The sequence below is a fragment of the Cervus elaphus genome, chromosome 14, assembly GCF_910594005.1.
Source record: "Cervus elaphus chromosome 14, mCerEla1.1, whole genome shotgun sequence".
Classification (NCBI taxonomy): Eukaryota; Metazoa; Chordata; class Mammalia; order Artiodactyla; family Cervidae; genus Cervus; species Cervus elaphus.
In genome coordinates this window covers 41,051,027-41,069,436 of record NC_057828.1, presented here as the reverse complement: position 1 = coordinate 41,069,436, position 18,410 = coordinate 41,051,027, and the positions used below count along the sequence as shown (strand labels likewise).

At 39.3% G+C, this 18,410-nt stretch overlaps 1 protein-coding gene and 1 non-coding gene across 2 annotated transcripts in view; both read right to left on the bottom strand.

Moving 5' to 3' along the window:
* Window positions 1–1,827: 1,827 nt before the first annotated feature.
* Window positions 1,828–18,410, bottom strand: part of LOC122708166 (dimethylaniline monooxygenase [N-oxide-forming] 1-like) — a 36,465-nt gene continuing 19,882 nt past the window's right edge. Inside the window, 8 exon segments of the mRNA XM_043924333.1 lie at window positions 1,828–2,589; window positions 4,390–4,409; window positions 4,411–4,463; window positions 5,136–5,491; window positions 7,241–7,440; window positions 10,490–10,632; window positions 14,244–14,406; window positions 17,647–17,835. Coding sequence (XP_043780268.1) covers window positions 2,247–2,589; window positions 4,390–4,409; window positions 4,411–4,463; window positions 5,136–5,491; window positions 7,241–7,440; window positions 10,490–10,632; window positions 14,244–14,406; window positions 17,647–17,835 — 1,467 coding nt within the window. The 3' untranslated portion in view covers window positions 1,828–2,246.
* LOC122708402 lies at window positions 12,778–12,882 on the bottom strand. The gene has a single exon (XR_006345182.1). It is a non-coding gene; the product is annotated as a small nucleolar RNA U13 (small nucleolar RNA).

Here is an 18,410-nt window from a genome sequence, read left to right as displayed (position 1 = left end):
TGTTCAGCAGATGAGATTAGATTCAAGCTCCAGCTTGTTCCCATAGTTTGCCACATGGTTGCCTGGATAGTTCACCTTGCCCTGCTTCACCCTGGGTACCCAACTTTCCCAGTCAACTTCATGAGGAATGCTCAAGTGTCAGCTCTGCTTCATGGGAGAGAAAAGCATTTCCCAAAGTCATTTCTATTATATTCAGCAGAGCAGTTTTTCCACTATGTGTTCCTATATTAAGTGCTCTGCTTCCAATTCCAATGTATGTGTGGGGGTTTTCTTCCCACACCATTGAGCAGTTTTTGGAGACCAGCTCGGTTTCCTATAGTTGAACTTGATTCTGACACTATCTACCTAGAGATAGTATCAGGTTCTACAGGTTAAGGGCTTGGTCCTACAAGATTGCTTTCTCTTCAGATGTCCATCATGAGCCCAGGTTGTCACCTGTGCTTCTGAGAACCAGCTGTAGGTAGGAAGCTTCAATGAGCCCCTAATTGGGTTCAACAATTTGCTAAAATAATTAGTGCTTTTGTGAACTAGTTTGGCTCCCAGAACTCAGAGAAGCATTCTATTTATAGATTACTAGTTTATTATAAAAGGATGATATAATTTAGGAATAGCCAGATAGAAGAGATACACAGGGCAAGGTAGGTGGGAAGGGAATGGAATTTCTATGTCCTCTCAAGGGCACCATTCTCCCTGAATCTCTATGTGTTCACCAACTTGGAAACTCTCTGAACCTCATCCTTTTTGGTTTTTACAGAGGTTTCATTACATAGACATGATTGATTAAGTCACTAACCATTGGTTATCGATTCAACCTCCAGCCTGCCTCTCCCCTCCCCACAGATCCAAGGGGTGGAAGGAAAGTTCCAATCCTCTAATCACATGGATGGTTCTTCTGGTGATTGGCCCCCATCTTTAGGTGTTTTCCGAGAGTCACCTCATTAACAAAAGATATCTTTATGTTCTCATCACTTAGGAGATTTCAAGAGTCTTAGGAGTTCTGTGCTGGAAATGAGGAGGAAGACCAAATATACAGTTGTTATTACATATCACAATATCACATATGTTAAGAAGTGAAATAGGTTAGAAGTGTTAGAAAATGGAACAAAAAAGAGGAGCTGGAAGAGCAGACCAGAGTGGAAGAGACACAAACTGCATCTCTTCTTACCTACACGACTCAATCCTGAGTCCGTAGGTTTTGAATTTCCTCCAGTGTGCAAACCATGGGCCTCTCTGTGAGGTGAAGTGTGCCATCTAAGCCCCTCAGTGAGATAATGTGAAGGCAACACCTTTTCTGGCTGAGTCACATTCTCAAATGTGTAACTGTGAGAGAGGATCCAGGGTTGGTATAGCTTGGTCAAAAACTGCTTTAGACACGGTGTTTGCCTTTGCTCTTCTTTTCCTGTCTTTTCTTTCTCCTATTATCTCTCTGTGAAAGACTTCTCAGCTCTGTCTTTTCCAATTGGATTTGGTTGACTCTTAGAAGAGGCAGCCATTTGCCTCTTTAAGCAGAGTTGTAAAGGTGTATGTGAGTGGAAGATGTTTTTCCTTTGGGTGCTGGAGGCTGGTTCCAAGAGTAGGTGGAGGTGGTTGTTTTCTGTGGAATAGATCTGATTGGGTTTGTTCTTATGTCAGCTGAAGACCCTGTTTGGTTGAAGAGTGTATTATAGGGGGATGGGCACTTCTATGCAGGTACATTCCTTTAGAAACACTCCAACCAAGTCGTTGACACCTCCCATCCTTTTATGGTCTTTATTAATAGACTTCTCATCTCCTTCTCGCTTTTCCCCAACTCTTAAAAAGAGAATTAAAGACCACTCAAAGTAATCCTAGGCTTTTGCTTTCTTTTTATTTTTAATCAACTGATACCATAAGAGTGCCATTTTAATACAACCAAATCTTTCATGAAATATTGAATTTTATTTGAGATATATGAAAATAGGAAAGAGGTCTAATTTCTCAAAGTGGTGTCTGAGACAACTCTCTCTTCTAAAATGAACCTGGAACCTTCCAGCAGCCTTCAAATGCACAGAAATCTTGGTTATCTTTCTCTAGCATTAGAAGCAGGTGGAGCTGGGAGACACTCAGGAATACTAGTGGGCTCTCAAGCCAGCCAGGGAAGGGGAAGGGGTGGCTTTCATTGCTCAGATATAGATTATAGTCATGAAGGCAAAGTTGTTGCAGTGGGGGAACCAGATTGCTGTCCATCTACTCTGTGCATTTGATAGTTTATTTAGGTAATTTTTTATTTATAGGAAAATCAGGAAAATGGCCACAAGCAAAGCTAGAAAGCTGAAGAGTTTAAGTAAGCTTGCGAAGAGAGATGGGGATTCTTGTACAATTCGAGTTTTGGTGGCCTTGAATGTTCGGTCCCACTGGGTCATGATAGCATTTCGGGCTCCTTCCCATTTCCCTGGACCAGTCAAACGGAATTGGTATGGTGTGCATGGGCCAAAGAAGATGGCCAAAGCCAGGCGTGGATCCGTCAGGAGCAGAGAGAACAGGTTGGGCTTTGCATTGATAGCGGTCAGGAGTTCATCTACATATGTGATATAATCAGTTTGCAAAGCTTTGCAGTAACACAAGCCAAACCTTTATAAAAGGAAGATTGGGATAAAGAAGAAAACAAAAAGATTAAATAATGGTAACCTTAGAACAAGTAAAAGTGCCAGAAGTAAACAATGAGGCCACAAAATTTGAACTGGTTTCTGTATTCTTCCCTCCACGCCCATAGTTGTCAAATGGTCTCATGGTATTGTTTAAATACAAGATAGATCCTGTGAAAAAACACTCTGTACACATCGTTTGTCAAATGCTGATAATGAATCTAGTATTACTTTAGTTCTATTGTTAAATGATTAGCAATTTCTAGCAAAAAAGGTTTTATATAATTTTACTATTCTTATATCTTCCTAAAACTCAATTATTGCTTGATTTGTATAATGTGAAAAATCACAAAACTCAGTAGGGTGAAATTCTGTGTAATGCTGGTATTAATCTTTAATTAATTAATCCCTCGACTGACCAAAGTGACAAAAGCTGTTGCTTCATGTAGTTCTAATTAGTGATTTATGTTATGCTAGAATTGCATAATGGAGATCAAATCATATCCCAGGTTGAGAATGAAGAAGAGACACTGGAAGTGCTTTTATAATTTTGGGATTTAGGACTTTGACAAGGATAGTAAAACATTTGAAGTTTGGAAATATATATGAAGGAGAAAAGTGGTGTTTCTTAAAGGCAGTGATTTTAAGTCTTTTTTCTCGGTCACAAACCCCTTCTTTTTCCCAAGTGAAAACTATATGTCAAAGTCTGAAACATAAACAGTAAAACAGAGAAAATCAGAGGTGCTCTAGGATTAGGAGCTGGGGAGAGCAAGAGTCCTTCCCAGCTGGCCATCTGCCTTCCACTGTCCCTGGCCCTTTGTGGTAGCCAAAAAGCAGAGCGCAAGTGGAGACCTCTCTCTGGAGAAGGGCCGACAAACTTGTTCTGCAAAAGGCTAGATGCTAAATATTTAAGGTCTATGAGGGCCATGTTACAGTCTCTACCTCAGCTAGTCAACTTTACTGTCCTAATGCAAAAGCAGTCTTAACCAATACTTAAATTGAGTCTGCTCAGTCGCTCAGTTGTGTCTGACTCTTTGCAACCACATGGACTGTAGCCGCCAGGCTCCTCTGTCCATGGGATTTCCCAGACAAGAATTCTGGAGTGGGTGGCCATTTCCTTCTCCAGGGGGTCTTCGCCACCCAGGGATCAAACCTGTGTCTTCTGTATCTGCAGGCAGATTCTTTACCAGTGAGCCACCAGGGAAGCCCAAACTTGAGTGGGGCTGTGTGCTAATAAAGCTTTACTTATGGCCACAGTGATGTGAATTTTACAAAATTTGCACATATCATAAAATCTTCTTCTTTCTAGTGATTTAAAATAGGAAAATAGGTGGTTGGCAGATTTGGTCCATTGGCCCTGTTTTGACTCCTGGTCTAGAGTGGCCGTCTGAATAAAAACAGGAGAGCTGAACGTGGATTTGCTGAAATGAATGAATGAGCAGACCCTTTGGTGTCAGAGTGGATAAACACAACAGTTTGCCTTCTGATTATGGATAGAAGTATAGAGTAATATCTGGTAGATAAGGATTAATTACATTTGGTTTAGGATATAAACTCCACGTCTCCATGTCATGCTAGATGACCATGGTCTAAAGTGATGGTTTAGGATGTTAAAACCTCAGTTTCCTTTTCCTTTCTTTCCTTAAACAGGTTAGCTTAGTCTTTTTTTCCCCTCCTTTTGAGTCTTAGCCGCTTCTTTTTTCTCCAGTGTAACTGACACCATTCTTTGCTCTTGCTTTACCAGTTTTAGTTGTGATTCAAAAAGAATGCATAGCACTTAACTTACCCACTGGGCTTGTTTTTTTTTTCTTTCATTAACTTCCTCGATCATTATGCTTGATGGTGGTAACTTAATCACACCTATAAAGCAAACAAATAAACAAAAATGCAATGTAACTTCAGTGCTTACTTAGCAGGCAAAGATGCTTTACTACTGCACATCTTTTATTTCTACTACTGAGCAAATTATCTGTTCTTTTGGCAGAAATGTTAGCAGAGTAATGTTAACTCCTGGTGATTATGCCACCAGTTGAAGAGATAAGAATCACATCCCCTCACTACTTATTTGATATTGCAGAACCTCACAACTGGCTTGACTGAATTTCTCATTCAATTGATTGAGCTTTTAAAGTGTTCAAATGTTCATTGAACCAGTTGATTCAGTCAGACTAGCAGCTGATATTTTTTGATCCATGATTTATCTTTTGTGCTTGTACTGGCACAAATTCATTATGATATTGTAATTCAGTGAACAATAGATGAATTTGCTTTAAAAAATTCTATTATTTTAGATGGGAGGTGGGAAAAGTCTCAAAATTTCCAGTATCTAAATTGACACGGTAAACTGAACACATATATCCTGTTATTTCTTTTTTTAAAATTAATTTATTTTAATTTGGCCACACCACGTGGCTTGTGAGATGTTAGTTCCCCAACCAGGGATTGAACCTGAGCCCTCCACTGTGAAATGAGGAGTCGTAACCCCTGGACTGCCAGGGAATTCCCATGTTCTCCTATTTCTTATACACTTACCTTTCAGGACCCGAACAGCCCATCGAGCTTGTGTGTCCCCTGTGGGTAGTATGGAGCCCAAGGGTTTGATGAGACCAATGACAGCCAGGGTTGGCTTTGGTAGATGTGCAGGAAAGATGTACTTGTATAGCGATGCCTGGCCATCTTCGACTTTCACTACAGTCTCGTCAAGGAAGGGGAAATCAAAAGTGTATCCAGTGGCAAAAACAATGATATCGATGGGCTCTTCCTTTGGGGTGTTGTTAAATGCGACAGAGTTTTCCTTCACTTCCTTAACACTTGGCTTGATGAGTACTTTCCCAGTGATGATACGGCCTGGGAGCTCGTCATTTAGCACAGGCTCTCTTAGTTGTACCCTAGACATTAACATGGATAAGGAAGAGATCTGCCAGGAACTGATGCAGTCAGCCCGCCCTCCTCCTCCCCTTCTCCTCTTCATTTTGCGACTTGCCCCTCAGCTAGGCAGGAGGTGACAGTACTGTGGGAAGTTACCTTTGTGGGAGTGGCTTCATGAACGACCAAGAAGGATGATGGAACCATGCTTACCATTTACAAGAATTTAGAAGCCTGGGGAGAAGGAGGTCAGAATTTTCTCTAGCTCTACTTCTCCTGCTGAATTCTAGCATTCAGTTATCCCTGTCATTTTAGAGATAGCTGAATGCTGAAGGACCACAAGGGAAACCAGGGACTTCTCTATGTGCTGAGAAATGCTAGAAACTCTTTCCTCCTCAGAAGCAATTGTACAAGGAAAGTATGCATGTGTTTAAAAGGAACAAGGGCAGAATTAGCTTTTTCTGGCTATGCCTTTGGAATCACCCTTTTCTGGCTGTGTCTTTGGAATCACAAAGCAAATGCTTTGCTGGATGATTTTAAGTAAGCTGAGTCATTTTGGGCTTATGGTGAATGCACAGAAACAGACAATGTGATCAAATGGAGGGAGCTCTGGAGCAGGAGGTAGTAAGGGTGGCTTTGTGTCCAAATGTTTATACTTAACAGAGCTTGGGAAAACCATTTCATCTTTGTAGGCTTTCTTTTATTCACCTGTAAAATAGGGATACTAATACTTGCCATCCTTGTTAGTTGATTGGGTAGGGTGAAGAACATATGAAATAGTATATTTCTAAGAACTTTGGAAATGAAAAAGGATTGGCTAAATCTAACAGGGAAGATATTACAATTCCTCAGGCTTCTTTTACATTTTCTAGGCTTTGTGGGATTAAATAAAGTCTTTTGAGTGGCCATTCAGGCTAAATCAAGCTTATGGTAGGAAAGGCTCTGGTGAAAAGTTTAAAACTCCTAGGGGACCTGAAGTTAGGCAACAGAAGAGGGTAGGTAAGAAAGGAAAATAATGGAGACAATAGCAGGACTAGAAGAGCAGGGAGAGAGGAAGGTGTATGAGAGAAGGATGAAGAGACCCAGAGGAATGAAGTACATGTAGTAGGAAGGGGGCTGTCTCCCAACCCTGGTGGCTTGGGTGCCACCTGTTCAATCCTGGTCCAGAGTGGAATCTGGGGGAAGATCAGACAGGATCTCCAGGCTGTGGTGCTACCCCGGCAATGGAATATCATTGTACAGAGTCAATGAATGAGGAAGTAAAATAAAACCACTGGTACTTGTTAATGGGCTAAGTAATGGGTTGTAACTGAAAGGATAAGACTGAAATCAAGGTCATCGGAAGAAGGCACTGTTTTTTGAAAGATGGTGAAGGATTAAATTTTTCCCACACTGTGAAACAGGCAAATGTGTTGTTTTTGTTGGAAGAGTCATAGACAAATAATTCTCTTTTGATTGCTGCAACTAAGGTTTATGTAACTTGCCAAGGTCACAGAGTCTGCTTGGTACTAGATTAACTTGGGCAAGTGACTGAATTTCCCTGTCTTAGTATACCCACTCTGAAAGGGAGGTTATATGGTTTACTTTAAAGGGTTGTTGACAGTTATGTATCACATAATTCTACTTACCAAGCACTGAAAACAGTTAGCCATTATGACTAAGTAATTTATATGAAGTTTTCCTTCATACTCAGTCTTGTTGCTGTATTATGGCTGCTGGAAGGACCAATGCCCCTTCTCCCTAACAGCCTTCTGCAGCCCCTCTGCATTTACCTGTCTTCTGGTATTAAGCCATAATTTGCATGATTGAACCAGCTGTTCATCCTTTTCGCTATCAACCAATTCACAATTGGAGTTGGAAGAGAATTTCTGAATGTGTTCTGAAATCGTGTCATGAAAACCATGTCCCATGGGTACCCTGAGTCAAAGACACGGCTGATCGCCCATGCCCCTCCGGTGGTGCTGAGGAACACCTAGAAGCAATCAAAGAGGTCACTCAGTTTGACACAGTGAACAGGGCTGGTTCTGTCAGAGATTATTTTCATGAGTTGAAAGGCACCAAATAGCCAGCCACCCCCAAAATACCTCCCTGACAAGATAGTTTTGGCTTCTCTAACTCCCACTTTATTCTTTTGAGATAATGGTTTGAGTATCTAGAGTATTAAAATGTCTTAGCACATATTATTGAGCACTTTTTATCTGCCAGGCTCAGTGCTAGACACCATGGTGAATTATATATTGTGGTTGGCTATACGAACTTAGAATCTCATGTGAGAAGATAGTGAATAGGTGATAACAACTTTGTATGCTAGTGACTATAAGCAAGAGCAGGGCAAGGATGCAACTGAAAGTTGTCTGCAGGGACTTCCCTGGTGGTCCAGTGGTTAAGACTCTGCCTTCCTGGATCAAACCCATGCAGGAAGCACAGGTTTTATCCAGGGAACTAAGATTCCACACGCTGTGCAGTGCAGTTAGAAAAAAAAAAAAAGATGTCTGCAAAGGGTTTCAACATAAAGCATTGTTAGAACTGATAGTAAAATTCAGTAATAAAACTAGTTTTGGTGGATTTTTAAAAAACAGATTATTTGACTATTTGAGTTTACTAGCTGACCTAGTTCATTAAGCTAATAGTTACTTTGGAACCTATACAACAAAGAGTTGTCTGTATAACTTTTTAAAATTGAAAAATTTAGTCAACTGATCTGTTGCTTTGCAAATACAAAACAACTGGTTTAATGCCCGTTTTCTCTTCCAATAAACTGGGGCATGGTGGCCATAGCTGCAGTGTTACTGCCTTTATGATACATTTTGACTGACCTTATAATACTGGAGTAGGTAGCCATTCCCTTCTCCAGGGGATCTTCCCCACCCAGAGATAGAACCTGGATCTCCAGCATTGCAGGCAGATTCTTTAGCATCTGAGCTACCAAGGAAGCCTCATAATATGATGGAGCCTTATGGTGGCAAGAACTATAAGCACATCAGTAATTCTGACATTAGACATATTTGCACCTGCCTTTCTTCATCATGATGAAGAATCAGTTATGATATTTTGGTAGAAATGAATTATATTCTGAAACAAGGGAAGTTTCTTTGTCAATATAGAAATGGTGTGTGCCAAAGCATGTTTTCAGATTGAAGAAATTTCCAGTGGTTAGAGAAATAGAAGTAGTAATATGTGACTCAGATGTGTTGGTCATTGTGAATGGGCCTATGCTGATTTTTGCTTCAGAACCTCCTTTTCCTTCCTTCGGGATAACTCTACCAAATTGCTAAGTCTGTCCAAATCAGTCAATCAATCATCGAGTTCCTTCCTTAAAGTTCCAGAACGGAACACACTCCCAATTCTTTTTCCTCATACCTATTTTCATTCTTGCAATTATTGATCTAATTCTTTACACTTATTTACATGACATCTGTTTTCCCCATGACTATACCATCTATGACAGCAGGAATCCTGTTTGATTATTCTGTTCTCCCGTGTATCCTCCATGCCTGGCACAACATTTGGTATAGCAGAATTCAACAACTAATATTGATTTGTTACCTGAATGGCTTTCAATGAGTTCATAGCATAGTTGGAAAGAAAATACACACTATAAATAATACATACTATATATTTTGCCTGTATATAAAAGGCAATTGCCCTGCCGCGCTAAGTGGCTTTAGTCATGTCCAACTCTGTGTGACCCTGTGGACTGTAGCCCGCCAGACTCCTCCATCCATGGCGATTCTCCAGGGAAGAATACTGGAGTGGGTTGCCATGCCCTCCTCCAGGGGATTTTCCCGACTCAGGGATTGAACCTGAGTTTCATAAGTCTTTTGCATTTGGCAGGCAGGTTCTTTACCTCTAGCGCCAACTGAGAAATCTCAAAAAATGAGCAATACCAAGAATTCAAAGTGCCATCCAAGGAGTGTAAATTTCAGTTATTACATCAATTCATACTGGAGAGATGATTTTGTGTTGGGTAGAGGTGTCTGGGAATGTAAATGTAAGTTGTCATAAAAGAGAAAAGGGCACTGCAGAAGGGAGGGCTATGGTGTGAGTGAAGGGAAAATTGAGGCTTGGGGGTGGGAAAGGTCACAGAGTAGACCAGTCGGCATTCAGTTGATGATCATGTGGGAAAGCAGTGCAGGATAAAGTTAAAATGGCAGATCTGGACCAGGTGATGGAGAGCCCTGTAATTAATGATTTTTTTTTTTTTTTAGGTAGGGAGGAGTTGTTAGTTTTTTAACGTGAGTGTCATAAGGAGAGCAGGCTTTTCAGAGGATTTGTTTCTTGGTGGTTGGGGGTCTGGATGGATTGTTGTGTGTATGGGGCTGGTCTGGGGCAGGAGTCCAGGCACTTAAGGTAGAATTAGGAGCAGGGGCTTTGAATGGAAGAGACTTGGGTTTGAGGACTGGCTCTACCAGCTGCTGGTGGTGTGCCTTTAGGCAGCTTGTTTAACTCTAGGTTTCAGTTGCTTCACTGGTGGTTAAGGAGTCTTGTACCTACTTCATGGCTTGTTTTGATGATTGGCTGAGGTCATGGAGTAAAGCCTTTAGTGCTATTCTTGGTGCAGAGTAAGCAAGCCCCAGTAATAGTAACTCTTCCCATAATTGTGAGAAGGAAAGTGTAACAGATTCCACGTGAGGTGGTATGGACCTGATGAGGATGGTGGCAATCAATAAGGAAAGGAAGGAGCAAATGGGAGATCTTAGTAAGAAAAAATTAGCCAGAATTTTCTGACTAATGGGACTGAGTAAGAAACAGATTCTTCCTGTAACTCATTTTGGCTGGGAAAATAGCAAAAATAAGAAGTCAGAGAACCCAAATTTTTGAGGAAAAATGATACAATATGACACCTGGAATTTATAGTAACATTTATGAACATTCAAGAAAAAAGTACCTAAAAAATCTGTTTGTGTGTGTGTGTTTTAGGAATTTTTTCCTTTCATTATCTATCATGGTGTCAGACACAGTTTGCTTGAGGCATGCATCTTAAGATAAAGCTCCTCATTAGGTAACACCAAGAACCATACCTTCTTTGCCAGGTGGCTGGCCTCCACAGCAATGTCTGTGCCAGAATTTCCCATTCCAATAACAAGAACGCTCTTGTCCCTAAATATATCTGGATGTTTATACTCTCGGCTGTGGAAATACTGGCCTTTAAAAGTATTTATACCTATAGAAAAAAAAAAGGAAGTCAGATAGAAAATTTACAAGATCTGTGAATGAAACACACACATTATTCAGCTAATAACATCCTTTTGATGGGTGATTTAGGTTGTTTTAATAGCATACTCAATTTTAAGAAAATCTGAAACACGGATACATAATTATGCAAGATACAGAAATTGGTGAGTGATTATTTATTTAATAGAGATACTTACTCCATCTCACTAGATGGACCTCTAGTTTTACTTATTAGATGATTACTAAGTTAAAATATCATGGCACTATAAAAAAACCCACCCCCCCCAACCCACTGGGGATATCAAAGTTTTTGAGCATGAGCCACCCATCCTTCCTTTGCCCTGCAGTAAACCATTTTCTGCTAAAAACAACAACAACAACAAAAAAACAAAAACAAAAAAAAAAAAGAAGGAAAGAAAAAAAAAGCATGGCATTAAGACTTATTAAGCTAAAGTATAAGAAGTCATTACTTTTTAAAATTTGATAGAAATGAATGGGACAGAAATACTCTATTTGCTAATATTTGATTATTTAGAAGTTTTCATAAGCAAGGAGAAAGAGCAGAGAAGTTAAAGTGAACTATGAGTCAGTGCTTCCACTCTATTCAGCAAACTTTTTGGACCCCTCTTATGTGCCGGACACTGTGCTAGATGATATGGGAAATAAGAAATAAAAATATGGGACTTTCCTGGTGATCCAGTGGTTAAGAATCTGGCTTCCAATGCAGGGGATGCAGGTTCACATCCCTGGTCAGGGAACTAAGATCCCACATGCTGCAGGGTCACTAAGCCTGTGTGACACAAGAGAAACTTGAGTGCCACAGCAAAGACCCAGTGCAACAAAAATTTTTTTAAAAAAGGAAATAAAAGTATGGTCCCTATTTGAAAGATCCTTGTGTGTTCGCCTTGGTGACTGATGGTAACTCAGGCTAGGTTTGCTGAGCCAGCCAGAGTTGGCTCAGAGAAAAAGGAGATATGTTAGTTATACTGGGATCAGAGCTATTTGAATTAGATAAGACATCTCAGTTGATGCCAAATCTCACTGAAACATCAAATGCTTGTGGAGGGTTTTGGAAAATACTCTTAGGTTGCATAAAACGATCAAAAGCAATCCTGTACAAAGAACATTTTTTTTTTTTTTTAAAGAAAATATCACAGTACATCTAGATTCTCAGTGAATTCTCAGGATATGGATGCTGTGGCACATTAGTGGCACATTACTGGGCCTTAACCAAGGCCCAGTAACTCTTTATTTCACCTTAAATCTTTAGAAATCTAACATGAATCTCAGTTAAAACCCAACCACAATCTAGATCATAAAGTTTAGCAATAATGCAATCAAATTCAAATATTGACTTAGCTCAATATTTGACCCAATATGGATCCGAGAACTGCCAGGAATGGAGAGCTGGACAAGTTTAATGAGAATAATAGCATTATCTATGAATGTTAGATTATCTTAGATTATCTCTGGATCAGGCTCTTTTGGATCACAAGTGGACAAATATGAGACTCTGTGGCTTGAGTCTTCTCTCAGACTAATACTTTCCCCACTTATATTACAGGAGAACAGAGCAAGAACTTTTGTTAGGTGAAGTGGCTGTGTTAGTAAACAGCTGAATGTATATGGTTTCTGAATTAATAAAATAAGTTACTTTGGGAAGTTATATATTTATTCCAACTGTAATACCTATTATATTTACTAAGACTTTTTGGAACACTTTCTTCTTGAATTGCCTCCAGAACTCATGACATGGTTTTTTGAATAGCTTAAATGAGTTTAATTTTTGTGATGATTAACACCTACTCCAGGGTGTGTGTAAGTCTGCTATGGGGCAGAGAGAGAGATGATGAGGTTTGGAGGACTCCATTTCAAGTCTAAAGTCATGAAATTTTAGTGCTCAAAGGCTCCTTAACAATAATTCAGCCATGGATTTGAAATAACCAATTGGTAGTGGCTGGTAATATGGATATTGAGAAGGATGGCAAATACTGTAGAGTTCTGTTTGCTTGATTTGTGATATATAATGTTGGGTAAGATAGGTAAAACCCCTCAGTTTCTAGGAAGGAAAACAGAGGCTTAGAAAGGTTAAGTGTAAAGCCCAAGATTATATAGCTTTTTTTCCTTTTTTAAACATCTGATGGGTAATGGGTTGGTGTCCTAACAAGGTTTAGGAGGCAGCACATGTCATGCAACAACGTGAACACCCAATCATCATGCCCATGAACTACTAAAGGATCATAGCTTCTTAATTGTATAACCGGGAATCTATACCTCCTGGGTCCCAAGCTCATCTTATTTAAACTGAACACATTGGCTCCATTGCTTTCAAGCTATGCTTTATCCTAATCTGACCTGACTTGAGTAACATCTGCAGGGCAGGTCCAGGACCATTTCAAGTACATGAATTTGTTGTAAAGTGAGTATTGCTGTTACTACAGGCCATGTGTAGACTGGGATCACTCCACTGGACCCCTATAAAACTCATTTCATTCCTTTCACGCAGGCTATGTGTTGTCTTATCCACTTCTGTATTCTTAGCAATAAACACAGTGTACTCTCTATGTCAGGAAATTCTCTGGATTCTTGGAGTGATCCAGTACCAGGCACTCCTATTGGGAGTTGGAGTAACTTGCCTACTCAGGGGTTTTCTCTGTAGGCAAGAAATGGGTAAGGTGGAAAGAATTCATAGTCGAATGCATTCAAGCAGAGGCTGTTGAGTCTTTCTCAGGGATGCTGAAGAGTTTCCTGTATCAGGAAGAAGGCTGAACTGCGTTCCAATTCAATGATTATAGTCTATGACAGTTTTCAGGGTGTGTTTTATCTTAACGTGGCCTGACTTCAGTAACCGCTGGGAGCAGACCAAGTATCATTGGAGGTAGATGAATTAATTGTGAACTGAGCCTTGTGATCACTGTGTCATATTTAGATGATTCGGATTAAAATTTGCTTAAGTTTGAACCTTTTGAATCCTGTGCTGCAGATTAAATAAACCAAGCCACTGGATTTTCTATTCCCTCTGAGTTGTAATCCAATTGAAGTTTGACATAAATGAATCATGGTTGCAAAAGCCAGATGAAGAAACTGAGGCCCAAAGATATTTTAATTTGTCTCCCAAGACTCATGCCCCTGGTGACTGTTACCCAGTGCCATAAACCTTTGATCTAGGTAACTGCTGTGACCCATAGACACAAACAAATGAAAATCAAGTTATTTTTTCCTTTATTCACAGATTGATGCTTGTGACCTCTCCTCTCACCTTTGTCAATGCACTACTGCTGTGTCTAGCAAACGGTCTAGGCCTCCCGTGTCTTAGAAGGTTTTCTGGTGCTGCCAGTCACTTAGAGATGGACATTGAACTTCAGTGAAGCATGAAACTGCTTCATAGTTATTCATTCTACTCTTTGGTACTCAAAACTTGTTTGAAACTGATGAAAGCCAGAATCTGGCCAAATAGCGCTGGTCAAGGGAAAAAACCCTCTTACCTCACTACTTTAACTATTTAATGGAGGAGATCAATAGGAATTTATTTCCAAAACAATCCAGTATCAGGGTGGCTCACATAAGACAAATTAAAGTCAGTTGTAGAAAGGGCTATACCTGGAAAGGAGTCCAGTGGTAAATACGGATTAGTAAGAAAACCAGTGCAGACCATGACAGCATCAAAGATGGCTGACTCTTGCTTCCCTTCGCGCAGAGTGACTACCTCCCACTGGCCTGTGGCAGTAAAATCTGGGCGTTTTCTTACACTGTAGACTTTTGTCTGAAAAGAGAATCATAGACATGGTTAATAGTTTTCAAGATTCCAGAAAGGGCTTGCTGGCTGACATGCCAATTATTTCAAATGTTCTTGAGCACAGACTAAATATAATAAGCATAACCCTAGACACTGAATTGGGCTCTCAGGTTAATCACAGTTTTCTGGATGGAAGTATTCTAAACTTAGAGTTGTATAGGGGTATTGAAGAGAGGTGGTCAGGTCCAAAAATTTTAAGTGATTTGCTCCAAGTCTCACAATGTGTGATAGAACCAAGACTATAACACAGGTCTTTCTGTGTTTTTAAAGTTCTTTTTCTGCCGTTTCTAGTTCTTACAGAAACAACTCTGTTTTTTCAACTTTAAACTTTTTATTTTGTATTGGAGTATAGCCAATTAAAAATGGCGTGTTAGTTTCAGGTGAACAGCAAAGGGACTCAAGAGACAGTTCTTTTCAACCGTTCCTTTAAGAGAGACATGGATAGTATATAATTGAAAATATAAATCTGGTCACAAGTATCTTAGCTTATGAAAGGCCTTATAGGCTATGGTACTGAAGTTTGCCCAGACTGAGGGAACTGTGGAAGAGTGCTCATTTTATGGGTGAATTTCTGTGGAGTTGTCTGAATTTCAATACAGTTGATTGTTGAACAACATGGGTTTGAACCGTGCAGGTCCACTTATATGTGGATTTTTAAAAAACAGTAAATATTACAGTAAACAGGATTCATAAGTGTTTGGATCCATGGATGTGGAACTGTGGATGCAGAGACAGCACAAAAATGGAGGAAATGGGAGATTTCCATTGTGCAGAGTTGGCACCTCTAATCACCCATGTTGCTCCAGGGTCAACTGTAGTCTATTTTTGTTCTCTTCGAGTACATGTATGTCCATGGGTACTAGGTTCTGATTCAGAAAATATATAAAAGAAATTTACAAGTCAAATTTAAAAGCATAAAAGAGACTTTGCTGCCTCATTTTCCTCTTCAGGTTTCAAAGAGGACAGGCTTCTCAAGTCCCACTTAATGGTTCACTGTCTAGTTTATCATACTTGAAGTGCTTGTTGGGGTCTACATTTGTATTAGCAATCGTCTTTTTAAAGCACAAATTTTCAGCTAATTAAAAGATCATTCAAAATAAAATTTATTTTTATCTTGAAAATGCTGAATTTATCATTGAAAACTTGGAAATGTATAGAGAGGAAGGCAAAACAAAACCTCTCACAGACAGCTGCTTGCGTGTACTTTCTTAAAACTTTGGTGAACATCCAGTTTTATATGTTTTTAAGTTATTTTAAAACAGGCTTGGAAAGCATGTAGCAAAGGAAATGCTTCAGGATCAGAAATTCTGATACATTAAAGAATATTTTTGTGGAGTATATCCATTGATTATGGTAGTTTTATTTTTACTCTATCCCATGGAAGATAAGGAAGTGGGATGAAATAGTCTTTGGACAACTTGAGTACTTTTAATTTTCTCCAGTTTTATTGAGATATAATTGACATATAACAGTGTAGAAGTTTAAAGGGTACAACCTAATGATTTAGACATGTGTGCATATTATAACATGATTACCACAATAAGTTTAGTTAACATTTATCACCCCACATAGTTACAATTTTTTTCTTCTGATAAGAACTTTCATGATCTATTCTCTTAGCAACTTTCAAATATACAGTATGGAATAATTACCAATAGTGAAGTCACTCAGTCGTGTCCAACTTTTTGAGACCCCATGGACTATAGCCTACCAGGCTCCTCCATCCATGGGATTCTCCAGGCAAGAATACTGGAGTGGGTTGCCATTTCCTTCTCCAGGGGATCTTCCTGACCGAGGGATGGAACCTGGGTCTCCCGCATTGCAGGCAGACACTTTAACCTCTGAGCAACCAGGGAAGCCCTATAATTACCGATACATTTCCAGAATTGATTTACACAATATAGAATGTATCTCCAGAATGAATTTGTCTTATAACTGGAAGTTTATACCTTTTGAACACCTTCCCTTATTCCCTAGCCTGCTTCTGACAGCCATCAGTACGTTCTCTATTTCTGTGAGTTTGGGTTTTTGTTTGTTTGTTTGTTTTGGCCATGCTTCAGGGGCATGAAGAATCTTTAACTTCCCAACTGAGGACTGAATGCATGCCCCCTGCATTGGGAGTTCAGAGTCTTAACTCCTGGACTGCCAGGGAAGGTCCCTTTTTATTTTTTGGATTCTACATATAAATGAGATCATACAAATTTGTCTTTCTCTGAGTTATTTCATTTAGTATAATGCCCTTAAGTTTCATCCATGTGTTTGCAAGTGACAGAATTTTTTTTTTTACCATAGCTGAACAATATTCCATTGTCTGTCTATTTGCCTATTAATCATCTATCACATTTCTTTATCCACTTATCCATCAATGGACACAAGTTATTTCTATAGTTTGGCCTTTGTAAATAATGCTGTAATGAATATGGAGATACAGATATCTCTTCAAGATAGTGATTTCATTTTGATCAGGCATACGTTAAAGGTTGTGAATGTGAATCTTACATGCTACTTGTTTTGGTCAATCTTTCCACTCATGTTAATTTTTCTGTGTAATTCTCCATGAATTCCTAACCATCCCTACCTCTTATAGGGAGGGCAATAGGAGAAGAGAATCACATGAATTTTCATGTGTTTCTTGCAGAGAAAGGAAGAAAGAAAGAGGATATATTTATTTGCTTCTGTCTTTCTACCTACCTCCTGTCTCTTCCCCTAAAATGGGAAAGGAGGTGGGTATGGTCAATGAGAAGAACAATGTCAAAGATTTTTCTAATTCCAAAGATATCTAGAAAAGTTTTCCTTCACACAGTGAGATTCTCTTGTGTATGAGTCAGTGCACACATCCATTTCTATAAACGGACAGTAAAAAGGGAGAACCTAGGAGCTGGTAGGAAGTTCTCAATGTCCCTGTGTATAGGTATTTGGCCCAAACTGAAAATGCAGTTTGATATTTTTAAGGTCCACTTGGATACTTGGATGGAAGCATTGCAAACTAAAAAAAATTCTACACATGAATCCTTAGACCAAATATTCACTTCTACCTCCAGATTTACTTAGGGTGATTGTAAGTAAAAGGGGAAAAAGAATCCAACGAGGTGTCATTGGTCTTGCCAGTTCATTCTCTCATTTATAGAGCCCCAGGTAGAGAGAGATGACACAAAATAGGTAGGAAATATTTCCTGACTGCTAACTGATGTTTTGTGCCTTTCTTACCTTGAATTGAATGCATTCCAGGAGGTTGAACCGGTTTGCATACATTTTGAGATAATCCAGGAATTGAGAATTTGGCACGTAATTTGGATAATCTTCTGGGAATGGAAAGTCCGGATAACAAGACATCTCCTTGCAGCTGTTGGAAACCACAGACTTGTAGAGGCTGGCTCTGCCTTCTTCAACATGTTCCTATACAAGCAGTGCATGAAAATGAGTATGTATGCATGTGTGCATATTGCGTGCACACACATGAAATGAATACTAATTTTTAGACATTTGAAACATTGACTAAGATTAAGGTGACCGAGACAATTTATGTATGCGACCTCCTACTTCCTAATGGGATTTGGTATCCTGCACTTAACTTGAAAAATGATGAATATCATGATCAGAATTACAATTTCATCATTATGTGCTAACAAACATAGGATAAACTTACCTGTCTAGATTTACACAGTATCACTGCAAAATAAAGGAGAATATGGAAATACACCAGACTCAGAAAGTAGTTTCTAGATGATGAACGGTTGGTAGGTATGTTGATTTCATGAGGTATTGGCAAAAGGATTATGGAGAAAGGGCATTCAGATTATGAAGGATTTTGTACCTAAAATTAAGGAATTCGAATTTTGTAGAGATTGATTTGTATTAAATTTCGAAAAGATAATTCTGGTTTTACAAAAGATAAAGGGATCCGGAAAGGAAGGGAATGAGGCTAGTTGAGAACTTGAAACACAAATCCACACAATTGCCAATGAGAACCT